Here is a 25664-nt window from a genome sequence, read left to right as displayed (position 1 = left end):
CTGTCTCCAGGACCTGAGCGTGATGCTCAAGGGCGGAGGTGTCTGCAGAGCTGGCAGCTGAGAGAAGGTGGCCGGGGAATTCCCAGGTGCTAATCTCGGCCTCATACTGGCGGGGATGGTGCCAAGGTCGCCCCGGGGATCCCCGCGACTGGGCCAGCGGGAAAGGAAGGACGAACTCCCTAGATCAGGCCAGATCCTCTCCTGACTTTGGCCTTGGCCCCGAGTTTCCTCACGGGGCGGACGAGCCGGACTGGCCGCGAGGAAACGGGTGAAAAGGGAGGGGTCTTGCAAAGATGACCCTAGAAGGGGTACCCAGGCCCACAAAAATAAAGGAATGGGTTCTGCTTACAGTGCCAAAGGAGTGGGTGGCACGGAAAGCGGAGACGCTGTCCCCAACCCGGGAGACGGCCCCGGTTCCAGGCGCCGCGCACTAGGCTCCGCACACGGGAACCGGCGGGAGGGGTGGGCGCGAGCGCGCGCGGGGTCTCACGCGGTTCCGAGGCGCGGCGCGCATGCTCAGTCCAGCACCTATCCGGGCGGGGCGGGAGACCCGGCGCTCCGAGGCGGGGGTAGGAGCGCTCGCGCAGCCGCCCCTGACAGGAGCGGGCTCTTGGCTGCTGCAGCGCTCACCGCCCGGGCCCTGCAGGAGCCGGGTCTAGCATGTGCCGCGGCTCGCGGTGGCGGCGGCTCCTCTGCAGCAACGGCGGCAGCAGCGGCCGCCATGGCCAAGCCCAGCGCGGAGCTCACCCGCGAGCTGCAAGGTACGAGGCTACGGTGGTCTCCGGGACGCCGCGTCCGGTAGCATCCCAGACCCAGTGCGTTTCTCCTCGCGGTACACCCCAGCCCCGGTGCCTCCCGCCCCCTTGCATCCGGCTCCAAGGCACCCACCGCCACCCTGCACTCTAGCCTGGGGCATTGCTGTCCCCGGAGCATCCTCCGCTGCCCACCGCGCCTCACCCTGTCAGGACCTTCCCGTCCCGAAGCCGTTCGTCCCGATCTTCGGTGACAGGTGCAGTCCCCTTGTTCTCCCTGGGACTCTCAGCGATCCTGGCCCACCTCTCGGCGAGGCGTCCAGGCTCCCTTCCGGAGAGTTCCGGCTCCCCTACCGGGCGAGGCCATGGGAGCTGCCCCTGGTCCTGACCGCGTCTTGGCTCAATACCCTTCCTTCTCCAGCCGCACCCCGGAACTGACCCTGGAGAGCTCCTTTACTAGCCAGTGGGGCAAGAAGGGAGTTAGGGAAGAGGAACTGGATTGGAGCTAAAACCAAGAGCAGGGTCTCAGCAGCTCGACTCCCGCAGCCGCCCCATACCAGCCTGCCCCTCTCGCTGTTCACACCAATACCTCAAGGCCTCTCTTGTTTGCATGGTTCTTAGACTCAGCCCAAACCAAAGCCCGACCCCCCAGCACTGCCACAACCCTGACCCGCAGAGGCGGGAGCACAGGCTACCCCCACGCGAAGCCCAGGACTCTCAAGGATATCAGAGGCATACTGCACCGTGGTTATTTCCCACACAAGCACAATCATAAGATGTGTGTATACACATCTTTACAGAAACTGCACCCCCACCACACACATACACACACACACACACACACACACACACACACACACACACACACACACACTGGGATATCTGGATGATTCTGCCAGCAGATTGGTATGGAGCTCACTTAAACATTAACTCCTTCCCACCCCCAATCCCCACACACACCAGAACTGTCTGGCTCTGTGACCCTTTCACAACTGCAAGCACAGCATACTCATTCACACTCATCCATCCCCATCAGTGCCACACACACGCTCCCCAGTGTCAGAAGGTATGCACACACGTGTAGTAAAAGGCAGACCCAGACCACCTAGAATATAGTCAAAGGGACACCCCCACACCCCCACACATTGACTCACGTTGATGGCTGCTGGAGTGCATGGGTTGGAAAAATCCTTCCCACACTCAGAGGTGTAAGACATACCTTCCCACAGACAGTGTCATTCAGCGACTGTCCCCTGACTCAGGGACATCCAGAGCCAGAGTTTTGTCTCACTCCCCTCCCTTTCAAATAGGGAGAGAAAGGTCACCCAAGAAGGAAAGGTCTCTGTCCCTGTCCTTTGTCTCTCTTTTTCTCTCTCCTCCCATCTGCCCCTGCCCCTGGAGAGTCCCGGGGAGGAGGGGCTGACCAGGGTAAGGGGAACTCTGAGCAGGCCCCCAACCACCTGTAGACAGCATCCGGAGGTGCCTGAGCCAAGGGACTGTGCTCCAACAACATCGCGTGAAGCTGGAGACGAAGCCCAAGAAGTTTGAGGACCGAGTGCTGGTGAGGGCACTGGGCTTAGGGAGGTACCAGGGACAGCTGGCCTGGTGAGGGCCAGGAGCCTGAGGGCCGGGGAGACAGGCTGGGGGAGTTGAGGAGACAAAGCCCAGGCGGGAGGCAGGCAGGACTGGGAGGATGCCCAGTAGCCTAGGCTGGGGTGAGAGGGGGGAAGCACTCCCAGAGCAGCAGGCCGCTGCTGGCAGGGACTGTGCATAGGTTGAGGGCGCTAAAGGAGGGCAGGGAGACTAGGGCCCAGGAAGCTGCCATTTGCTGCTGATGTTCTTTTCTTCTGAAGGCCCTGACCTCCTGGCGCCTCCACCTCTTCCCCCTTAAACTCCCAGCCAAGGTGAGTGGGGCTGAGGAGCAGGAGTATACCTGGCATGCTCCCTCCCAAGCCTGGCAGCCAGGCCCTACCTTGAGCTGAGCATCCCCATTCCCCTCCAGGTGGAGAGTTCCTTCAATGTCCTGGAGATCCGTGCTTTCAACACTCTCAGTCAGAACCAGGTGAGCACCAGGGCTTAGGCCCCACTGTTGGGCCAGGGGGGGAAGGAGTTGACATCCGAGGCCCTGCTGCTCCCTCTTCCCCAGATCCTAGTGGAGACGGAGCGTGGCATGGTGAGCATGCGGCTGCCATCAGCTGAGAGCGTGGACCAAGTGACACGGCACGTGAGCTCTGCCCTCTCCAAGGTCTGCCCTGGCCCTGGGTGAGTGGCAAAGGAGGAGTCTTTCAAGGGGTTAGACAACAAGGACACTTTTCCCTCCCTCCTTCCTTCCCCTGAACCTGAGCTCCTGAGACACTGAGGAGAGGCGCTCTCTTGTCCCCACTCCTGCTTTTCCTTGGGGATCCAGAAGCTGTGAGAGGGGAAGAATTGAGAGCCTCTTTCCACCCCTCTCTGGGATGGATTCATTCATTTTCCAGGTGTCTAATCCGGCGTGGAAATGCAGATACCCCAGAAGGGCCCCGAGACACATCCCCCAACTCTGAGACTTCCACCTCTACCACTCACAGTGTCTGCGGTGAGCAGGGGCAGGCTTAAAGGAACTGGGACCTAAACTGTGTTGCCCCTTGTCCAGAGTCCTTTGTGTATGGGTGTTGCCTGCCCTGAAGACTTCACAGCTCCCTGACCTCAGAGGTTCATGGTGTAGCAGGAAGCCAGGACACTGGCACATAAAATGACCTTGACCTTTCCTTGAACCCCAAGCCTATTCCCCACCCCTTACTTCTGGTGGAGACAGCCCATTTCCTGCCCCACAGGTGGCTTTTCTGAGACCTACGCTGCCCTGTGTGACTACAATGGGCTGCACTGCCGTGATGAGGTGCAGTGGGTACGTTGGGCAGGGACCGTATCAGGCGGGCAGGTTGGGCCCAGAGGGAGGGGTCGGGGTCGGGGTCGGGAGGGGAGCAGGTGTGAGCCAGTTCCACCTCTCCAAGGATGTGGACACCATCTATCATGCTGAGGATAACCGGGAGTTCAATCTTTTGGATTTCAGCCACTTGGAGAGCCGGTAAGCAGAAGAGGTAGACACTCAGCCGCCCCATTCCAGCCTCAGCCCAACCCTGGCCCTTCCAAACTTTCCCTTCTAGTCCCATGTACAGCCCCAGCATTAACTCCCCAGCCCCACCCTCCACCGCCTTCTTCCCACCTCGGCTTTCCCAGCCCCAGCCACCCCTGCCCCAGCTACCTGCTCACCACTTCCCTGCCCCCTTCCATCTCCCCACAGAGACTTGGCCCTAATGGTGGCAGCTCTGGCCTACAACCAGTGGTTCACCAAACTCTACTGCAAGGACCTGCGGCTGGTAGGGACTAGGAGGAGCAGGGGGGATGGAAAGTAGCACCCTTTTTGGCTCCCAATCACAGCACCGGCTCTGTCCGCAGGGCTCTGAAGTTCTAGAACAGGTGCTGCATACCCTGAGCAAGTCGGGGAGCCTGGAAGAGCTGGTTCTGGACAATGCCGGGCTTAAGACGTGAGGCCAACCTCCTCCTTGGGCAGTGGTGCCCCCCCTGATGTAGTCTTAGGGTCCCAGAACTTCAGAGCACGATTCAGGTCTCTGAGCTATTTCCTCTAGCTCCTCATTTAACAGAAGAGGAGAGTGAGGTCCAGAGAGGGCATAAAGCAAGCCAGTGGTGAAGCTGGGACTCACACCTAAGTCTCCTGACCCCCAGCTCCATGACATCCCCTTCCTCATCAACTCCTGAGCAGGGTGGGCTGCTGTAGTCTCAAAAAGCCTAAGTTGGGTTTTGTCTCAGCAAACTTCCCAGGTACTATGGAGTGGTGACAGGCTCCTTGGCAGGCCCCTAGCTGCTCCCCACCTGTGGAAGCCTCTGACCTTTGCAGTCTCAGCCAGGCAGGCAGGTAGAGGAAGAGGGGAGGCCAGGGGCTGGGACAAACAAATCCTTCCTCCCATTCCCTGAAGGGACTTTGTCCAGAAGCTGGCCGGGGTGTTTGGGGAGAACGGGAGCTGTGTGCTGCATGCCCTCACTCTGTCCCACAACCCCATCGAGGACAAGGGTGAGCCCCAGCCCTGAATCCTACCTCCACCATAATGCAGACCCCTGCCCCAGCCCAGAACCCAACCCAGATCTGAACAGGGGCTCTCCAACCTAACTCCGGCCCCTGCCCCAACACTGCCATCCTTGACCCCAGGCCTGTACCCTGCTTGAGCCCCGCTCTGACTCTGCACTACTTGTGCCCCAGCCCAGCCGCTCACTCACCTGCTTCTCTCCACTCCCCAGGCTTCCTCAGTCTGAGCCAGCAGCTGCTCTGCTTCCCCACTGGCCTCACCAAACTGTGCCTGGCCAAGACTGCCATTTCTCCTCGAGGTACTTGCACCAAGACCCCTGACCTCTGGCCCTCCATCACTGCTCTCTGGGGTGTTGAGTTCCAGAGGTGTATCCATGTACTCACACAGCATCCTGGGGATCAAGGAAGAGAAAGGGGCCGTATTTGGGGAGTGGGGAAAAGTTGTGTAGAAGGGGAAGAGGTGGAGATGGGGGCCAACCCAGCCCAGTGCCTGCTGTCCTCAGGACTCCAGGCGCTGGGCCAGACCTTCGGGGCCAACCCAGCCTTTGCCAGCTCCCTTCGATACCTGGACCTAAGCAAGAACCCTGGGCTGCTCACAACAGACGAGGCCAATGTGAGTCCACGGAACATAGCTTTGAGTCCTGCAGGAACACACTCGGGCTTCAGGACCTGGGAGTCTCTGTCCTGTAGTGCGAGGTGGAGGGGCTCTATCTCTCCTTTCCCTGCAGCCCCTCTGTCCTTGTTCCAGGCTCTTTACAGTTTCCTGGCCCAGCCCAATGCTCTGGTGCACCTGGACCTCTCGGGGACTGACTGTGTCATCGACTCGGTGAGGGCTTGTTGATGGGGAAGCCAACCTGAGGTGATATGGGGAGCCCCTGCTTCACTGCCCCTCACCTTGAGCATGGAGGTGGACAGAGCTGGTGGGATGAGTCCAGGTTCAGCGAAATTATACAGCAATGCCCGCAGCTCACACCTGTGTGGCCCTCTATCCCGGTCACTGCCCAAGGCTATGCGGGCTGTGCCTCAAATCCAGCCCTTGCTCCATTCCCTGGCTGTGCACCCTGGCACAGGGCTGAGTCTACCAGGAGGAAAGAATGCTCCCCCTAACTTGAACAAGGCACCTTATGAGCCCATGGTGGACCTGGCTTTACACATCCACTGCCTGTGAGCTTCTCCACCACCCCTGGGGCCAGGGAGGGAGTAGACCTTCTTTACACAGAGAAACTGAGGCAGTAATAGACAAAGTGGGCATTCATAGTGGGGCTCACACAGACTGACCTCAGAAGGTAAAGACCCAGGACCTTAATGGGGAGGGAGGAGCAGTCCTTGGCTGCCCCCACATGCCCCTCCCAGGCCCTATGAGACCCACCATGACTCTCCCCACAGCTTCTGGGTGCCCTGCTCCATGGCTGCTGCTCCCACCTAACCTACCTCAACTTGGCGCGTAACAGCTGCTCGCACAGGTGGGAGCACAAGAGGTGCAGGGAGGAATGGGGCAGGCCAAGGGCGCCCCCTTCCCTTGCTGACCCCAGGGGTCTCCACAGGAAGGGCCGGGAGGCACCACCAGCCTTCAAGCAGTTCTTCAGCAGCGCCTACACACTGAGCCATGTCAACCTGTCCACCACAAGGCTGCCCCTGGAGGCCCTCAGGTCGGGTGTGTGCAGGGTTGGGGGGCGTCCAAGGGGGAACCATGAAAGAAGGGAGTGAGGGGTAAAGGTGGGCCTGCTGACCTTCTTCCCACAGGGCACTGCTCCAGGGCCTCTCCCTCAACAGTCACCTCAACGATCTGCACCTGGACCTCAGCAGCTGTGAGGTGAGCCCTCTGTCCCCCAGCTCTGCTGCCTGTCCCTATCCATCCCCTACTTTCATTTCTCTGACCTATGTCAAACTCTAGTTTCATGTTGCCCTGTACTACCCTTGTGACACCCCTAACCTGACCACACCTCCCCTTTTCCCTTCTTCCCCTGTCCCTCTTTTCAGAGGTCATTTTTAATCTCCAACACCTCTCTTAAAGCTTCGGGGTGGGAGATACCAGGCTTTCCCACCAGAGGGCAGGAGCAAGCTGTCTGGAGATTTTTCTGGCTAAAGGGCGGGGAGAGAACCCTAGGAAAGGATCTTATGTGGAGAAGGGGCCTCCTGATTTTACACTCTGAAACCTGGTATGACCTTGAGTCCTGGCATGCCTCCTTTGGTCTCTAAGCATTAACGGTGCCCTACCTCCCCCACCCAAACCCTGTTTCCCCCATCCCACCCCCACTGTGTCCCTGCAGCTCCGCTCAGCAGGAGCCCAGGCTTTGCAGGAGCAGCTGAGGGCTGTCACCTGTGTGGGCAGCCTGGATCTGTCAGATAATGGTGAGTGGGGGCACTTCCCTTCCTGGGGCCAGGTGGGGACACGGGCCTGGAGCACAGGGAGAAGCCCTGAAAAGACTCCAGTGAGCCTCAAGCCTCAAGGCCAGGCCTCTTCCATCTCCTGGCCAGGGTTCGACTCAGACCTCCTGACACTGGTGCCCGCACTTGGCAAGAACAAGTCCCTCAAGCACCTGTTCCTGGGCAAGAATTTCAATGTCAAGGCCAAGTGAGGCCCCCTCCCCATACCCACAGACCTCACTCCATCATCCACCTATCCTTTTGGCACACTCTATTACCTCTGGCCCCTCCCTGCTCAAGCCACCGCTCTGCTCCTCCAGTAGCACGACCCCAGCCCCTCCCCTCCTACTCTGAGCCCTGACTTCCCACAGGACCCTGGAGGAGATCCTCCACAAGCTGGTACTGCTGATCCAAGAAGAGGACTGTGTGAGTGACTGGGCCCGGGAGGGGACCTGCAGTGACAAGGGCTGCGGGTCCTGGGCCCAACCCCCCACTTGCCCTCACAGTCCCTGCAGTCACTCTCAGTGGCAGACTCCCGGCTGAAGCTTCGCACCAGCATCCTCATAAACGCCCTCGGCAGCAACACCTGCCTGGCTAAGGTGGATCTGAGCGGCAATGGCATGGAGGACATCGGGGCCAAGATGCTGTCCAAGGCCCTGCAGATAAACTCCTCCCTCAGGTGGGGCCCACACCTGGACCCCTGATTTGCCATCTCCACACATGCATACATGCTCTGCCTGCTAGCCTCACTGCTCTGGACCCCAGCTTCCGGGAGAACCTAGGTCTCAGAGCCATCATTACTGAGTTAGCCTCATTACCCAGGAAAGGCGGGGAGGGCTCCAGAGGAGAGCTGTGTCCCTGCACCTAACAGGGACCCCGAGGGAAGGGTGACAGCTAGTGCTCACCCTCTCTCCCCAGAACTATCCTATGGGATCGGAACAATACGTCTGCCCTGGGCTTTCTGGACATTGCAAGGGCCCTAGAGAGGTGAGTGGACCAGGGCCCCACCCCGACCCAAGCCCCCAGCATCCCTGTGCCTGGACCAGGCCTGAGCTATGCCAGCCCCATCCCTACTTGCACAGAAATATTAGGAAGGGCCATGGAAGAAGAAAATGATCAGCAGGGGGTGGCTTTTGGGGAGCAGGGACCTCTCCTCTTCACCTCTTCCCCCACCCAGCTGTGCTGCTCTATCTTACAGCAACCATACACTGCGTTTCATGTCCTTCCCTGTGAGTGACATCTCCCAAGCCTACCGCAGTGCCCCTGAGCGCACCGAGGATGTCTGGCAGAAGGTGGCAGCCTGAGCAGGGTGGAGTGGGGGGGGGGGCCAGCCCACACCCCCAAGCCCTGACCCCCACTCCACCCCCTCATCCGCAGATCCAGTGGTGCTTGGTGAGGAACAACCACTCCCAGACATGCCCCCAGGAGCAGGCCTTCAGGCTGCAGCAGGGCCTGGTGACCAGCAGCGCCGAGCAAGTAAACATTTCCCTCTGGGACACGTGGGGCACGCCTGGGGCATGCAGGGCACAGACGTGACAGGATGTGTCAGAGTGAGCATGCACTTGCAAGGGTACATGAGAGAGGCATCTTGTGGTGTTCCTAACTGCACAGAACGTGGGGGAGAACAGAAAGACAGGACATTCATATATATGGTCTCCAAACAGGAGAGAACATATGGGCAAACCGTGGGGGCCCCCAGACAAGCGGTGCTCCACTGGGCATTCAAGGGGCATCCCAAAAGAAAAGAACAGGCCAGCCAGAGACATCGCCACTACCCCTGTCAGTGCCACACAGGTTGCAGTGCCCAAGGGGACCCAGAGGCAGGGCGCCTGGGTCCCATCTGGGAAGATGAGGGTGCAGGGTGCCCCCTGACACTCCTGTGGGCTCTGCTCCAGATGCTGCAGCGGCTGTGTGGAAGAGTGCAGGAGGAGGTACGGGCCCTCAGGCTGTGCCCCCTAGAGCCCGTGCAGGATGAGCTGCTCTATGCTCGGGACCTCATCAAGGATGCCAAGAATTCCAGAGCGGTAAGCCCTCCACAGCCTGACCCTTCACAGACATTCCAGAGACCCCAAGAAAGCAGCCATGCTAACCCAGGAGGGTCTGAGCCCTGACCCATGCCTCTGCCCTCCTAGCCTAGGCCCCTCAGAGACCTAGTAAGGCTGATTCTGACCTTCTGATGACAGCCCCTTCCTTCCACAGCTGTTTCCCAGCCTCTATGAGCTGGGCCACGTGCTGGCCAATGATGGGCCTGTGAGGCAGAGGCTGGAGTCAGTAGCCAGTGAGGTGTCCAAGGCTGTGGACAAGGAGCTGCAGGCAAGTCCTGGGGGAGGGAGCCCAGTATTGACCAGGCCCCTAGGCCAAGGGCTGAGGTCAGCACAGGGAGATTACTGGGGGCAAGAAGGAAATGCAGAACCGAGATCAATACTTCTGCTGTGCCGAAGCATTGCGAGAAAACCAGGCTCGGATTTTTTTTCTGCTAACTTCAATCTTAGTCCCTGAACTCTGATATCTCAACTTGGGGCTCTGATCCTCCAACTGACTCTCCCCTGTCCACGTGGTAGGGTGGAAGGGGCACTGACCAAGACGTGGGAAAGCCTGTCCCAGGCTGCTCACTGGCCCTGTGACCTCAGTGTGACCTTGGGGGGCTGGAATGTCCAGGCTAGAGTCTCTTCGGCTGTGGTGCCAGTCCTAATCTTGCACCCCTTCGGGCTCTGGCCTCCTTTCCCTGCCTTCTAGGTGATCCTCGAATCAATGGTCAGCCTAACACAGGAGTTATGCCCCGTGGCCATGCGGGTGGCCGAGGGGCACAATAAGATGCTGAGCAATGTGGCAGAGCGCGTCACCGTGCCCCGGAACTTCATTCGAGGGGCTCTGCTGGAGCAGGCGGGGCAGGACATTCAGAATAAGCTGGAGTGAGAGGCGGGGCAGGGCTGGGGCAGGGCTGGGGCAGGGCCAGATTTGTCCCAGCGCACTTAGGGACTCAGGGCCTGGCTATCAGCAATGAATAATGAATGGAATAATCTCCATTACATGGGATAAATCTTTAACCAATTGCAACCTTGCTATTTAGGGTCTGACTGGTCTTTGCCCTAGAAATCTAACTGTTGAGCCTGGGTTTAGGAGCCAGGGCAGTGCATACACATGTGTACACACACACACACAGCCACACACATACACCAAGAATCACCTCCCAGAATCAAAGCACAGCCTCCCTGGAGGCTTGGATGAAGAAAATCATTGTGAGTAGGTGTGTGTGGACTATACTTTCTCCCCCGAAGTTCTCATCGCTCTCAGGCTCTTTCATGCTGGGTGTCACCATTCACCAAAGCAAAGGAAAATGATCACACACACCAGTAGTATGCCAGGCCCAGGATGAACTGGTTCCTGCTGCCACAGCAGAGACCAGCAAGGTTTACCCAGGGCCCTAGTTTACCCTGCCCCATCCCACCAGAGCCCCGGGGCCTGACCTGGAGCTCCCTTGCTCCTCCTCAGTCCTCTTTGCCCACCCCCGATCCATGCACACCCAGGCTGGGGACTGGTGGGGGGGCCTGGGCGTGCCTTTATGGAGACATGAGTGTGGTGGCTCCACGGTGCCTCCTTGGGTGGCCAGGTCAGCTGGCCCACTCCCTCAGGCATGTGTGGAGGGTGGGGCCAAGGCTCAGGAACCAGGGAGGGAGTGGCTGACCAGCCCAACCTGTGCCCACAGTGAGGTGAAGCTTTCAGTCGTCACCTACTTGACCAACTCCATAGTGGATGAGATCCTGCAGGAGCTGTACCACTCCCACAAGAGCCTGGTAAGGCTTCTGCACGCTGGCCAGGCTCAGGCATGCCCTCCACCCCAATCAACCATCCCCCCTCAAGGCCCTGGGATGTGGGCAGCTTCCTTGGGATGCTATTCACACCTGTCCTTCCCCAGGCCCGACACCTCGCCCAGCTAAGGACACTATCAGACCCAGCAGGGGGGCCAGGCCAAGGGCAGGATCTGTCCTCCCAGGGCCAAGGCTGGAACCATGACCATGAGGAGACCACAGATGATGAACTGGGTACCAACATTGTGAGCGCCCCCACCTGGACGCCCTCCTTCACCTGGGTCCTGCCCTTGATTCCATAAAGCCCCATACCCTTCCACTTCTCTGGATTCCACTCTCCCTGCTCACCAGGCCTGGTCTCATCCCACCAACCCCAATCTAGCCCATCCTCCTCCTTCATCCCAGTACATCAGCCACCTGAGGAGAGGGAGGCAGGAAGGACTCTAAAGAAAAGGCATTATTAGGAATGGGAGGCTTAGGTGAGCTTCCTGAGACTCACAGACTGGCCCTACCATTTGTCTCCATTTCTGCAGGACACCATGGCCATCAAAAAGCAGAAACGCTGCCGAAAGATCCGGCCAGTGTCTGCCTTCATTAGTGAGTCCCCCAGCCTCAAAGTGTCCTTCAGGCTCCCACACCTTTCCCAGGCCCTGGTACCCTTTCTTTTTTCGGTCTCCCTGTGCCTTCTACTAGTCCTTCTAATGCTGCTGTCCCCACAGGTGGGAGCCCTCAGGACATGGAAAGCCAGCTGGGGAGCCTGGGGATCCCCCCTGGCTGGTTCTCGGGACTCGGGAGCAGCCAACCCACAGCTAGTGGCTCCTGGGAAGGTCTATCCGAGCTGCCCACTCATGGCTATAAACTACGGCATCAAACACAAGGCAGGCCACGGCCCCCCAGGACTACCCCTCCAGGACCTGGTCGACCCAGCGTAAGTCCGTAAGGCCTCGCAAGAGGACTGACTTCACTTAGCAATACCAGAGCCAGAAGGTCCAGCTTTAGGACCCAAATGCCAGAGACACCAACCTTGCGGGATGGGGCAGGGGCTCAGGCAGGCCACTGAAACGAAGAAGGACTAGCCAGTTTGGATGGAAGCTAGACCTTGTCACAGATGGGAAACTTCTGTCTGCCAGTCAGTGGCAGCTCTCATTTTGCTGAGGGACAGAGCCAGAGCCACCAAGCTTTGGAAATACCCACGTGGACTGAAGGCTTAATTTCCATGGGGCCAAGAAGAGGCAAGTCCAAGTCCAGAGGGGGCCCCAAGTGGGGTAGTGGGGCCCCCTGACCCACGTGGGATGCCCTGTGGGACTTTACCCTCAGCAGGTGCCAGTCTCCGGGACTCGCCAGGAGAATGGGGCGGCCACCCGCCTGGACGAGGGGCTGGAGGACTTCTTCACCCGGAGGGTCATGGATGAAAGTTCCAGGTGTAGCATCTAGACACTCCCATTTTCAGCAGCCCTGAGACTCTGGAAGGGCTTCTGTGTCCTTCTGGCAATCATGGGGGCCTCTCCAATGGCGGTGCCTCAAAGCCAGCCTCTCAGGACATTTCCCCCACATTCTCATCCTTCCCCACCCAGCGCATAACTCCCATGTTCTCTGAATCTCCTCAGGACTACTAGAAACAATGGGGCCCACAGTCGTGGGGCGGGGTGGCCACAGGCCCTGGGGTGGGATGAGGGTGAGTGGTAAGAGGCCTGGAAGGCATATTCTGTCACTGTCCTGCAGAGACTCACCATCATCTGCCCAGAGGAGATGGTCACTTGGAGAGACTAGGAGGAGAGGAGTGGAGGGGTGCCTGGGAGGAAAGAGTCGATGGGGGGAAAGAGGCTGCCAGAGGATTATGACAGGGGAGTTGACGAGGCCCTTGTCCCTGAGAGCTGAGTGGAAAGGGTGGAAAGGGTTCCCCAGCAGCAGGAGAGACTAGATGACAGGGAAGTGGGAGGTGTACCAGACCCAGGTCAGGACTATCGCCAACACCATCCTGGCCCTGAGCAACCTCTGCATCTGGCATTTGCATATCCCCTGGGCTTTGTCCCTAACTTACCCCGGCCCTCCCAGCTACCCTCCGACCCTGCGCACCCTGCAGCCAGGCCTCTCAGATACGCCGCTGCCTCCACTCCAGAAGAAGAGGCGCCGAGGCCTGTTTCACTTTCGCCGACCCCGGAGCTTCAAGGGGGACAGGGGGCCCGGGTCCCCCACCACCGGGCTCCTCCTCCCTCCACCCCCACCCCCACCCCCGACTCAGGAGAGTCCCCCCAGTCCAGACCCCCCCAGCCTCGGCCTTAACTCCTCCCCCTGCTGGAGCCCAAAGGAAGAGAGCAGCCTCCTCCCTGGATTTGGAGTGGGCCGTGGGCCTTCCTTCCACAGGAAAATGGTAAGTGAGGCAGGTGCTGCATCCTCCCCATTTTCTGTCCCACACATAGCCCACCCACACACCCGACACAATTAATGGGAGAGTGCTAGGGCTTGGATTCTAGGTCATCCCAATTGCCTGCTCCTTGAGGGGCAGGTGATGCGTGGTAACCCAGAGCATGCTAGGAGTGCTGCATGCCAGGGAGGGCAGTGGGAGGATGCATAGGAGAGTCGGGCAGGGCTTCCTTCCCTAGGCCCAGGGGCCTCGAGGAGCAGGAGCCCTCCCCAACTCTTTTGCTGCCTGTGGAGCTCCTCCTCCATGGGAGCTGCCTGTAAAACTGAGACCTTCTCCAGGGCACTGATGGTGCAGAGCCAGGAGAGGGGGGCCAGACCCCTGGGATGGCACAGCAGCCCAGGGTCCACAGCGGTGTTGCCCTCCCTGGGTTGGGAAGAGCCAAGGGTTGGAGTTTCGATGGGAAACAGGAGGTGAGAGCACCCAGGGCTGTGAACTGAGGGTCTTTTGGGTCCCTGTCTACCACCCTCTCCTCCCACCCCCACCTTCCCTGGTGGATCCGTGGAGAGGGACATTCTGTCGTTTGGAGATATTAGCTGCCCTTCTGCCCAAACCACACTCTTGCCATGAATCCTGGATGGGTTACTTAACCTCCTGAAGCCTCTACTTCCGTAAAGGAAGGAAGGGTGGTAAAATGGGTGGTCATAACAATACCGCTAGAGCTGTTTCGCCCACTCTAAGGACTTGATTAGCACCTTCCTGGCTGATTTTTACCTTCTCCACATACCACCTGTATTATTATTTACATAATTTTTTTAAGTCAATTCACTTTTTAACTTAGTCTGGACTTAAGCCTTATCATCTTTAAAATCACAGGCTTGTCATGCTAGTCATGTTTTTTCCCACCTCACATAACTATTAAAATGACAGTATATTCATTAATGTAAACCATTTCTTATGGTCCTAGAGTGGGATGGGTATGACTTCTTGGGAAAAATGGCCCAAGGGGGGACTAATGACATGGCAGAAGCCCCTTGTTCACGTGGAGGGGACTTTCTTACAACCTGACTTGGCTGTCCTTTCAGGGCCTGGGCCCAGACCTGGAGGACAGTGTCCAGGCTTGGCAGAAGCGGCGCTCTTCTGATGATGCAGGTGAGAAAGGTCACCCTCACCTCCTTCCTTTAGCCCCTCTCTCAGGGGTCCCTCCTAATTTGCCTTTCCTCCTCCTTTCCCATCCCTTCCCCACTCCAGGACCTGGAGCCTGGAAGCCCCCACCACCGCCCCAGAGCACCAAGCCAAGCTTCAGTGCCATGCGCCGAGCAGAGGCCACATGGCACATAGGTATGGAGTACCTCTTGTCGGACAGCTACACTGAAGGCTTGGGGTGCAGCAAAGGAACTGAAGCCATGGCCTCCACATTGGGAAATTTATAAGCAAGGCAGGGCAGTGAGAAGTCACCAGAGTGAAAATGCTTACGGATATTTACAAAGCTACATCCAAAAAATAACAGACAACTCAGTCCAAAGAAATGTTCTGCAGAAGGAAAGTGGCTTTACCAGTGTTCGCAGACAGAAACAATGTTTTGTGGTCAGTTCCAGGGAACCTTCTAGGGTGGGCCCTGGGGCTTCTACCAGCAGAGCACCGCTACAAAAATGGCCTTCCTCTGCACCTCAGCTGGAAGAGAGGATGGGCAAGTACAGCCATATCAGGCCCACCTCAAACATTCCAGGCTCCTCCACAAATAGCTCACTAAGCCATCCTCAGCTCACTCAGAAAGGTGCCGCAAGGAAGCAGCAAGAACACTGCCTTGGAGGGTTCACAGGGATAGGAGACAGAGTTACACACGGCCTTTTCCCTGTTGCTCAGCCACCACCAGTGTATGTTGACCTTTACCAAGTCATTTATGACTCCGGAGGAATAAAGGGGGGAGGGGATTATGATATGACACTTCCCTTCTGCTGAGTTCAGAGAACCTTTCACTTAGTGAACTTCTGCAGGAAAGCTGGTCAGCTCCACATCAACTCAAGTGCCCACAGGCCTGGACTGTGACCCTCCAGCAATAGACATGGACTGATCTCCCTGTCAAGGTTGATGCTTATTCGCCTGCCCACTCCCACCCCAAAGGCTAGCTTATGAGGAGGCTGTAGGAGCCAGGCCGGCCCTGTGCCTTTGCCTGGCCCTTCTCCAAGGCCACAGGGGGCTCTGTGCCATCCCACACAGCTAGTTAAAGTGGGCCTCCGCCCTTCGTTTAGGAAACCACAATAGTCAGATGCTCCACTGTGCACACTCCCACTGCCAGCACCCTCCAGGTCCCTCTCACTCACACCTCACAGATCCCTACACAGACAACACTTTCCAGGTGACATCCCCTCAGCCTCAGGCTGCATAAAACCATTGGAAGAAGAAGGGGGAAGTAAGGGTGCCAGGGCACCTCACCTCAAGGCTCTTAAATCATCTAAATCAGGCTGGCAGGCAGAGTCCTGGGAATGCCAGTCCGCAGCCTTGGCAGGAGCCTGGGACACTGCAGCCCTGGATGGGCAGCCCTGCCCATGAACCCAGCAGGCCCTGGGCCCTGGCTCACCCCAGCAGGAATGGGTTCTGGCCTTGCTCTTCAGGAGGAGCAGCCAGGCCAGACCCCCCTCAAGGCGACAGGCTTAGGGCAATCCTGGGGACCAAGGGCTAAGGAAATGTGGGAGCAGAGGGGCCATGCAAGGCAGAACATAGGAGCAAATGGCCTTGGAAGGGGGAAGTCCTGGCCTCCGGGGCTTCACAGAGATAGGAGACAGAGCTACACACGGCCTTTTCCTGAAGTTTCTCCTCTCTTCTCATCCACAGCCGAGGAAAGTGCCCCCAACCACAGCTGCCAGAGCCCCAGCCCAGCTTCCCAAGATGGGGAGAAGGAGAGGGGCCTATTCCCAGAAAGGATGATTCCAGCCAGGAATGCCAAGGTGAGGGCCAGTGAGCAGATGGGAAAGGTACTTTGATGAGGCAAAAGGACTAAGTGACCCAGCATTTTCCTTCTTCTGCCAGCTGCAGGACCCTCCTTTAGCTCCACGGCCCCCCAAGCCAGTGGCTGTGCCCAGGGGCCGCCGTCCCCCTCAGGAGCCAGGGGGCAGGGAGGAGGCCGAGGCTGGGGGTGCAGCCCTAGGAATGAATAACCCCTGGCTGAGGCCGGGCTCACAGCAGGACCAAGAGGATCCTGAGGTCCAAGGTCTGCCACCTGACTGGAGGGGGTTCGGGGCACCTCTGGGACCTTGCTGCCCACATCGGGTCTCCTTTCCGGGCATGGAACGAATCACAGCCCAGATGAGCACCCAGCCTGTGAGCTCCGCTCATATGCCAGGCCTGGCTTGACTGTCATTTCAGGGCCCCCAGATCCAGGCCGCCGGACTGCTCCCCTGAAGCCCAAGAGGACACAACGAGCACAGTCCTGTGACAAGCTGGAGCCTGACAGAAGACAGCTCTCTAACCCTACAGGTGCCAGTGGGGTGGGCGAGAGGGCGGTCCCGCTTCCCACCCATCTGTCTGACATGGCATGCCTCACACCGGGTGACTGGCTCTCCCTGCCCAGGAAACAGGGCTCCTTGGATTTGTCCCTAGCAGGGACCAGTGATCCCGGAACACACTGACAGCTGCTGCGGCACCCTCACCAGCCCTCCTCTCGATATGTGCCTCACAAGGACTCTGACCCCCACCCACCTCTGTACCTCCAGGCCCCTCTGCCAGCCTGTCCCACAGGGGCAGGACAGCAGGATGGGGCATGGGGGACAGGAGGTGGGGGACAGGAAGGGAGGGAGCAATCTGGAGAGATGCCTCGCTCGCTCTGTAGAGAGCTTCAGGGTGGGGCCAGTTCCTCTCCGGGGAGGGCAGATCCGTCCCTCTATCCCCAGGGGCTCTCTCCCCACTTGTATAAAATAAAAAAAACAAAATCACTGCCTGCGTCATGTCTCTGCTATCTTTCCCATTCACTGCCCTGTGCCCCACCATTTCCTCCCCATCAGTGCTCAGCCACAGTGGAGAAGAGAGATGGGGCTGGGGCCCTGAGCAGAAAGGGAAAGACCAGAGAACTGCTTTACAGGAGGGGATTGAAAAGTCCCCACACCAGGGTGGTTGTTACTTGTAGGATCTGAGCTGGCCAGAGAAGGGACAAAAATGACAGAAACAACACCAGTGTGTGTCCAGTTTGGGCAGGTGCAGTAGGATTAGAAGATACCAGTGTCCCAGGAGATTGGGGAACAATGTGCTAGGGTTCGGGGTATATGTTTACACACAGGCAGGCTCAGAGATGGTGGAATTAGATGGTGGTGTGTCATCCTGGGGGCACTATCAATAGTTAGAAATCTCAGCAATAAAGGGACCTGAAGATGAACAGAAGTGTCTGTGGTGTGAAAAGATCAATGATTAAAATAATTGTTCCCATTGGTGCACAAGTATGACCTTGGCATTCGAGACTCCGCTCAAGATCCTCTTCCTCTGTGAAGCCCTTCCTGATGCCTTCCCCCAACATGTTTACACTGAACTCTCCCTCTTTGTGGCCCACCACATCCTGCACAGGTCCATAACTTGGCACCTGTCACATTAAATTGCATTTGTGTATTGGCTTATCATCTCTCTGTGGGTCTGTCTGTTCTACATATGTGCACCTCCCCCAGGGAGAGGAGCTGTGTCTTAAATCACCTGTATAGCCCCAGCCCCTCGCACAGTACTTGGCACCCAGGAGATGCTCAATAAATGGCTGCTACCTTAATACATGAGTGCTTAGGGGATGGAGGGTGAAGCCTTTGTGCTGGACCCTCCTGCATACTCATCCCAGATCACGATGTACCCAGATGTCTTCACATGTGGTGTCCAGCTCCCCAGGCAACTGCTCACTTCCCCCGTCTCACTAGGGAATGACTAACATCTTGTTTCCTTAAGATCTGTGAGTGGCCCCTCCCACAAGGATGTGATCACATGGGCTGGATCTCGGGGAGGGGGGTGAATTGTGGGCACTAGGATGATGGCTCAGAAATTCGTCCTTCACCACTTGCCCCCACTGAGCAGCTCCTGTCTTCAGGGGGCTACGTGATCAGAATGTGAGGCTGTGTGCCCTTAAACAATTGTGTCCATTTCCTTGTCTCCCTATTACAAGGTGGCTGGGGAAATGGACCTCATTCTCAAAGCTATGTGTTTCAGCATGGCACATGACGGTTTTTAAGGAGCACGTGAAGATCTCCATTCTGTTGTACTTGGGTTGGCATAAGTGAGGAGTGTGTGTGTGTGTGTGTGTGTGTGTGTGTGTGTGTGAGACAAGTACAGCCCAGTGTTCTCTTATACGTGCCTGCGAATATCCTTAACAAGCATGATGTGGAGAGTGTTGAGAGACTGACCGTGTTTCCCTATATGGATCTGCGGAGCTGGAACTGTCATATAGATCTGTGGTGTCACGGTGGGTTTATGTGCTGCACCTGTGCATGTCAAGACATGTGTGAGCCTGTGAGTCGTGGGTGCATGTGTCTCCATCATTTCCTGGTGTGAATGTGTGTGTGCGCACGCACCACCACAATGTGTGCATCTTTCTGATGCTGCATGTGGGTGTGGCATGCAGGGGAAGATGTGTGTCACTGTGTCTGTGGGGGTCCTGCTTCTGAGCCACACCCCCTGCCCGTCCTCCTCCCCCAGTTCTGTGGCTCCCTCCCAGGCGGTGGCCCTGCCCTCCCCTCTTCTCCCTCCCAACTGGTTTGTGCAGGGGGGTGGGGGTAGCTGGTGCTGCGGCCCCCCCACCCCTACCCATCCAGGCCCCATAAATAGCAGCAGAGCCGGAGCCAGAGCTGGAGCCGAGTTGGCGCCAGCAGCCGGAGCAGCGAGGGAGAAAAGGCCAGGGCCAGAGAGCTGGAGAGAGGAGCCCCCAACTACAGCCCAGGTGAGCCCACCCTGCCTTCCTAGCCCAGGCCCTGCCCAGCCCTGCCTGGCCCAGTCTCCATAACAATCTGTCCCCCAGCCCCCAGAGAGGTCTCCAGTCCTGCCCCATCCTCTCACCACCACATGCCCCTGCCCATCTCAGGGGACGCACAAGAACTGGAAGACTCGTACCTGGAAGGCAGAGACCCCCCACCCCACCCCTACCCTCCCTCGCATATCGGGAAAGGCACATGAGGTGAATAACGGGGTTACCCAGCCAGAGAAGGGTTCCAGTTCTGAGGGAGGTAAGGGAACTGTCACATCCTCCTTGAGACACACACACAACTAGGGGACAGACACACAGGGTGGGGCATTCAGACACACCAACGCACACTTGCTGGGGGAAGCACAACATGGGATCAGACAGCCTCACCCTGAGATGTGGACAAACAGAGATAGATGGACGGACCAGCCATGAACTCGGGCCAGCGGACCCCTGCCTGCTGCTGCCTGAGGCTTGGTACCACTGTTGGGGGAGGGCGGCGTGTGTGCAGCCCACAGGCAGCATGGAGGGGGCTGAGGATCCCCAAAAATCCTGTCGCTAAGAGACAATGCCAGTGCTGCCGAGAAGGGTAAGAACAGGGGAGGTGGGGCGGGAAGTGAGAACTGCCCTAGTGGGAGTCTCTGCCAGAAGCCTGGAGGAGCTATCGGCAGGCTGGGGCTCTGCCTCTAACTCCACAAGCCCACCACCCCTCCCTGTCTGCCAGCCAACCAGAGGGTGAGTGAGGCTGTATAGGGGACAGCTTGGCAGGGCACCCTACAGCCGGCCTCCTCCTGCTTAACTCCATTCTGAGGCTCTTCCTCTTCTGACTTCCAGGGGCCCCCCCTACCCATTTCCCCACCCCCACGCCCCAGTTCAGCTCCCTTGTGCCAAGACTGAGCGCAGTGCTGGCTCAAACATCAGTCGGGAAATAGCAGAAGGTGCTGAGGCAGCAGAGAGCATGGATCAATAGATGGCCTAGAAGCTGAGACTGCCAGGAACCCCCTCAGCCCTCCAGCCCTCTCCAGCCCCATCCAGGCATACCAGGCCAGCAGGGGTGACAGAACCACAGGGCAGGGCTGTGCAGGTGTGGGAGGCTCAGGTCTTCTGCCCTCCACTGCTCAGAGCTCCAGGGATGCTGAGCAGAGATTGGGGTGGGGCGTGGGGAGGGGGCAGGAGGTCCATGAGATCCCAGGGCCTCTGAAAGCAGGGCAGAGGTGAACTGGGGGGCAAGCTCTGAGAAGGCAGAGCCCTCCCTTAGCAGGTGTTCCCTTCCCAGTGTCCAGACCATCTGCTCTGTCCCCTCAGTGACATGTCGGACCCTGAGATGGGATGGGTGCCTGAGCCCCCAACCATGACACTGGGAGCCTCACGGGTGGAGCTTCGGGTGTCCTGCCATGGCCTCTTGGACCGAGACACACTCACCAAGCCCCACCCCTGCGTGCTGCTCAAGCTCTACTCTGACGAGCAGTGGGTAGAGGTGAGAGCAACCTCTGGTCTTATCTTAACTAACCTCCTAGCCTGAGAAGGAGGGAGCCTATGTGGGGCAACAAAAGCCTCACTGGGGAATGTGAGGACTCCAGGGGACCTCTTCGAGGGTAACCCTGGAGACACGTGTGCCATCACTACAAACACAAACTGCTTTAAGGCTTCTAAAGCCCACAGGATCCCAGAGGGTCTGTGATCACCCCAGAAGCAGCAGCACAGCAGCCAAAGGCCTTAAGAGCACTCCAGGGGGCTGATGGGCTGGTGGGCTGGCAGCACCCTGATCTCAGGGTTCAGCCTAGGGAGGGAAGACCTAGTTGCTGGGGATGGGCACCAAGGAAACCTGGCACGAGCGGGGCAGGCCAGGGCAGAGAAAAGCAGCCTGGGTTCCCAGAGGGCCTTCACCCTTCTTGCCACAGGTGGAGCGCACGGAGGTGTTGCGCTCCTGCTCCAGTCCTGTCTTCTCCCGGGTGCTGGCTCTTGAGTACTTTTTTGAGGAGAAACAGCCCCTGCAGTTCCATGTGTTTGATGCCGAGGATGGAGCTACCAGTCCCCGAAATGACACCTTCCTCGGCTCTACAGAATGCACCTTGGGTCAGGTCTGTATTCCCAGCCCACCCCCATCCACTTTTGCCTCTGAAAGCCAACATGGCAGAGCATGAGCTCTGGAGCAAGTCAATCTGGGTTTGGAACACATCTCCATCATTCACTGGCTGGGCAGCCTTGGACAAAAAACTTAACCTCTCTGAGTCTTAGTTACCTCATCTAAACAATGGGGGTCATCTACCTTTCAAGGTTGCTGCTGAAATTAAGTCCAACCCTAACCCAGATACAGCCCCTATGGGCACTCAAAAGGGCACTCATTACCCTGTCCCTTGTACCCTGACCAAAACAGGTGGGGACTTCACAGTTGGGTCTCCCTGCACTTCCATCCCCAGATTGTGTCACAAACCAAGGTCACTAAGCCATTGTTGCTGAAGAATGGGAAGACGGCGGGCAAGTCCACCATCACGGTAGGCAAGGTCACCTGTACTCACCCTTGAGTAGGGCATTCAATGTTCCTGCATCGACATCCATGGTGACATCATGCCCAGGACTGGCTCTCACCTCAGGGAAGGGGCATAGGGTAGCCCAGTGGTGGAGAGGGGAGGGGGGGTTCCTGCCACTTGTGTCCCCCTTGCAGATCGTGGCTGAGGAGGTATCTGGCACCAATGACTATGTGCAACTCACCTTCAGAGCCCACAAGCTGGACAACAAGGTTGGAATCCCAGAGTCTGGGAATCTCCCTTTAGAGAGCCTAGGCCCCCCAGCTCAAGACAAACCCCAAAGTCCCAGTGCTGCTCCCTTGTCAGTGTGAGCTGCCTGCAGACCTCACCAGGCTCTTGGGCTCTTTCTCCTGTGTCCCAGGATCTGTTCAGCAAGTCTGACCCTTTCATGGAGATCTATAAGACCAACGGGGACCAGAGTGACCAGCTGGTCTGGAGGACTGAGGTTGGTGCCTGGGGACATGAGCAAGAGGGAGAGCAGAGTGGGGAAATCTAATAGAGTGACCAGCTCTCTGGGGCCTTCTCAAGGTGGTGAAGAACAACCTGAACCCCAGCTGGGAGCCGTTCCGCCTGTCCCTGCACTCCCTGTGCAGCTGTGACGTCCACCGGCCGCTCAAGGTGAAGCCCAGCCCAGCACAGGCAGCTGACTGGAGCACCTCGCCTCTGTCTGAGACCTTCCCCCCTGAGTGTGGCAAGCCCCTTCCTTCTTCCCCATGCGATAAGCCCTTCCCACCACAAGATAAAGAGGGGGTCACAGCTCAATGCTCCTACACTGTGTGCCTTTATCAGAAGCTAAAGAGCTAAAGTCCTTGCCAGATTGAGCCAAAGTATGAAGTTCAGGAGGTAGCCTCTGGACAGGTTGAGGACATCTATTTAGCATGAGAGAATGCGAAGCCCCAACCTCCCTGAGTCTCCCCCCAACCCTCAGAAGTCACTGCAAAGCAGCCCTCACCCTGAGCCCACCTTGCCTTCTCAGTTCCTGGTGTATGACTATGACTCGAGTGGGAAGCATGACTTCATCGGCGAGTTCACCAGCAGCTTCCAGGAGATGCAGGAAGGAACAGCAAGTCCTGGGCAGGAGGTATCACAAAGGCCCTGCTCCACCCCCAGAATCCCATCCAGGTTCCTGGGAGAATCCTGAGGGTGCTGAAGAGACCACTATACATGATAGGAGGTGGACAGGGTAGAAAGCACCCAAGGCTCAGCCTAAGGACTGAGCCATGGGGATCTTGCTCCGGGAGGTTCCTCTGGAAGGGGGTCAAGGGGTCACCTGATGGTATTGTGACCCTGGTTTGTGAACTATGTGGGGTCTAGATGCAGTGGGACTGTATCAACCCCAAGTACCGGGACAAGAAAAAGAACTACAAGAGCTCAGGAATGGTCGTGCTGGCCCAGTGCACGGTAAATCCCAGTGCCGGCCTCCAGCCCTGCCCCAGCCTCATCCCCTGCCATAAACTGATTCAGCCCTGTCCTTGTTTCACTGCTTCTGGGAAATGAGAATCCTTGCCCTATCCCACTGTGAATGTCAACCTCAAAAACTCTGGTCCCTTCACACACATACCCCACAGAAGCCCCACCCATCTCCCTCCTCAAAGGGCCACCTAACCACTTTACCTACCCACTTCCTGCTAGGTGGAGAAGGTCCACACCTTCCTGGATTACATCATGGGTGGCTGCCAGATCAGCTTCACGGTAAGCTAGGGTATAGGGACACGGGCAAGAGGGAGGGCCTGAATACAAAGTGAACAGAAGAAGCCTGGACTCTCCACCGCCCCTACCTGGGCCTCTCATGAGCCTTAATATTGTCAGCTTGTAACGCCAACCCATGAGGAGGCCACCTGGGGACTCCCCCAGATTTATCTTAGTCCTACAGACCCTAGCTCTGGCCTAGCCTCTCTGTTGGCTCTCATGGATGCAGCACCACCCTTTCCCCACTTCCACCAGGTGGCCATCGACTTCACCGCCTCCAACGGTGACCCGAGGAGCAGCCAGTCCCTACACTGCCTCAGCCCCCGCCAGCCCAACCACTACCTGCAAGCCCTTCGGGCAGTAGGAGGCATCTGCCAGGACTATGACAGGTAGGAGGTGAGGGGCGGGAGTGGGACAGGCAGGGAGGCCTTGCCCATTGGTTTCCCCTTCACAGCCTTTCCTTCTCCCCAGTGATAAGCGGTTCCCAGCATTTGGCTTTGGGGCTCGAATACCCCCCAACTTTGAGGTAGGCTGGGTTGGAAGGGAAGGGAGGAGATGGTGGGAGAGTCAGACAGGAATGACATCCCCTCACTGTCCTCACTTTACCCTCAAAGGTGTCCCATGACTTTGCTATCAACTTTGACCCAGAAAATCCTGAATGTGAAGGTAAGAGGGGAGATCCCCACCAGCCCCACCTCTCCCCATACAGGTTGCTGCACACATCAGGGAGAAGCACAGACTCCATTCCCACAGGCCCAGCTCCCTGCCCCTTCACCCATCCAGCACGTGTCTTCAATTGGTTCCAGCCAGCATCTGTTCCCTCAACTCCCCCAGGGCCTGGACCATCCAACTGTCCTGCTTAGTGAAAACTAAGTGGGTGGGGCAGTCCTGAGAAAGGGAAGCTCCTCCATTGCTTTAAGGGGTGTCAGGAAGGGCTCCTTCCTGATCTCTGCCGGCCTCACCTTTTTGCCCACAGAGATCTCCGGGGTCATAGCCTCTTACCGTCGTTGCCTGCCCCAGATCCAGCTATATGGCCCCACCAATGTGGCCCCCATCATCAACCGCGTGGCGGGGCCTGCCCAGCGGGAACAGAGCACCGGCCAAGCCACTGTGAGGAAATTGAGCAGGCAATCAGGCGCTGCCCTGGGTGTCCTTGGGTGGGGCCAGGGCTAGGGTGCAGGGCTGGGGTGGGTACCAACCAACTTGTACACAGAGCCAACCCTTCCTCCCCTCTGCCTGCCGGCAGAAGTACTCTGTGCTGCTGGTGCTCACAGATGGTGTGGTGAGCGACATGGCCGAGACCCGCGCTGCCATCGTGCGCGCCTCCCGCCTGCCCATGTCTATCATCATCGTGGGTGTGGGCAATGCCGACTTCTCTGACATGCGGCTGCTGGACGGTGACGACGGTCCCTTGCGCTGCCCACGAGGAGTGCCGGCAGCCCGTGACATCGTCCAGTTCGTGCCCTTCCGGGACTTTAAGGATGTGAGTGTCCAGAGTCCCCCTCCAGGCCAAAGGACTCCTCAGCTCCTGCCCCTAAATTTGCCGTCTCTGCCACCAGGTTCAGGCGGAGCCCAGCGGGCCACCCCGAAGCCCCGCCCCCTTACCTGACTCCGCCTCCCCCACTCCCGCCTCTAACCGGGTCCTCCCCAACTCCCCAGGCCGCACCCTCTGCGCTAGCTAAGTGCGTCCTGGCCGAGGTGCCGCGGCAGGTGGTGGAGTACTATGCCAGCCAGGGCATCAGTCCCGGAGCTCCGAGGCGTTGCACGCCGGCCACGACCCCCAGCCCAAGCCCATGACTGCCTCCCACCGGATCAGACATTCCCTCAGCCTCTCAGTGAGTCCTTGGCCGACCAAGGGGGTGGACATTAGGGGATGTAATGTGGGGTTTGGTGGAACCCATCTTGGCTGGGTTTAGCGTAAAGGAGAGTGCTTATGAATATCCCACCCTCTTCCAGGTGCCTGTCCTGACCCTTGTGACTCGAGTGACCAGTGCCTCTCCCTCTTGGACCAGCTGTGTGCCCTGGGTCCCGGAAGTGAGTGGTGAGCCCTGCCCATCTCTCCAGGCCCCATACCCCTCAGCCGTGTGGCCCCTCAGTGACTTTATCAATGATCCTGAATTTCTGGCAGTTAATAAAGGGACCCACTCCTAGCA

At 58.1% G+C, this 25664-nt stretch overlaps 2 protein-coding genes across 16 annotated transcripts; both read left to right on the top strand.

Annotated features, from left to right (window-relative positions):
- The first annotated feature begins 11 nt into the window (after positions 1 to 11).
- On the top strand, positions 12 to 17321 carry CARMIL3 (capping protein regulator and myosin 1 linker 3). 13 transcript variants are annotated; one of them, XM_036884651.2, is made up of 40 exons: positions 12 to 761; positions 2219 to 2313; positions 2606 to 2656; positions 2755 to 2814; positions 2899 to 3014; positions 3230 to 3327; positions 3566 to 3636; positions 3743 to 3816; positions 4033 to 4108; positions 4188 to 4276; positions 4727 to 4821; positions 5046 to 5132; positions 5337 to 5446; positions 5582 to 5659; positions 6220 to 6296; positions 6378 to 6482; positions 6577 to 6646; positions 7104 to 7185; positions 7312 to 7408; positions 7572 to 7626; positions 7707 to 7879; positions 8119 to 8187; positions 8399 to 8492; positions 8578 to 8676; positions 9096 to 9224; positions 9400 to 9513; positions 9937 to 10112; positions 10907 to 10994; positions 11117 to 11254; positions 11543 to 11606; positions 11729 to 11937; positions 12330 to 12430; positions 13065 to 13380; positions 13713 to 13844; positions 14457 to 14523; positions 14623 to 14712; positions 16207 to 16319; positions 16402 to 16582; positions 16738 to 16848; positions 16975 to 17321. In XM_036884651.2, the coding sequence occupies exons 1-40, from the start codon at positions 335 to 337 to the stop codon at positions 16998 to 17000; spliced, it is 4503 nt and encodes a 1500-aa protein (XP_036740546.2). In that variant the 5' UTR covers positions 12 to 334; the 3' UTR covers positions 17001 to 17321. The 13 variants fall into 13 exon arrangements, 10 of the variants coding, with proteins under 10 accessions (XP_036740546.2, XP_057344531.1, XP_057344530.1 ...); XM_057488548.1 differs by having other exon boundaries at positions 12327 to 12430; XM_057488547.1 differs by having other exon boundaries at positions 12327 to 12430; positions 16972 to 17321.
- A 1691-nt stretch (positions 17322 to 19012) lies between these two features.
- CPNE6 (copine 6) lies at positions 19013 to 25664 on the top strand. 3 transcript variants are annotated; one of them, XM_057488553.1, is made up of 17 exons: positions 19018 to 19273; positions 20571 to 20771; positions 21196 to 21375; positions 21715 to 21789; positions 21960 to 22034; positions 22184 to 22267; positions 22351 to 22440; positions 22799 to 22903; positions 23137 to 23223; positions 23455 to 23514; positions 23767 to 23900; positions 23983 to 24037; positions 24126 to 24177; positions 24488 to 24621; positions 24758 to 24994; positions 25171 to 25346; positions 25468 to 25664. In XM_057488553.1, the coding sequence occupies exons 2-16, from the start codon at positions 20604 to 20606 to the stop codon at positions 25306 to 25308; spliced, it is 1674 nt and encodes a 557-aa protein (XP_057344536.1). In that variant the 5' UTR covers positions 19018 to 19273; positions 20571 to 20603; the 3' UTR covers positions 25309 to 25346; positions 25468 to 25664. The 3 variants fall into 3 exon arrangements, with proteins under 3 accessions (XP_057344537.1, XP_057344536.1, XP_057344538.1); XM_057488555.1 differs by having other exon boundaries at positions 19137 to 19273; positions 20600 to 20771; XM_057488554.1 differs by lacking the exon at positions 21715 to 21789 and having other exon boundaries at positions 19013 to 19273.

The sequence above is a fragment of the Manis pentadactyla genome, chromosome 11 (genome assembly GCF_030020395.1).
Source record: "Manis pentadactyla isolate mManPen7 chromosome 11, mManPen7.hap1, whole genome shotgun sequence".
In the NCBI taxonomy this organism is placed as follows: domain Eukaryota; kingdom Metazoa; phylum Chordata; class Mammalia; order Pholidota; family Manidae; genus Manis; species Manis pentadactyla.
This window is presented reverse-complemented; position numbering and strand designations above follow the sequence as displayed.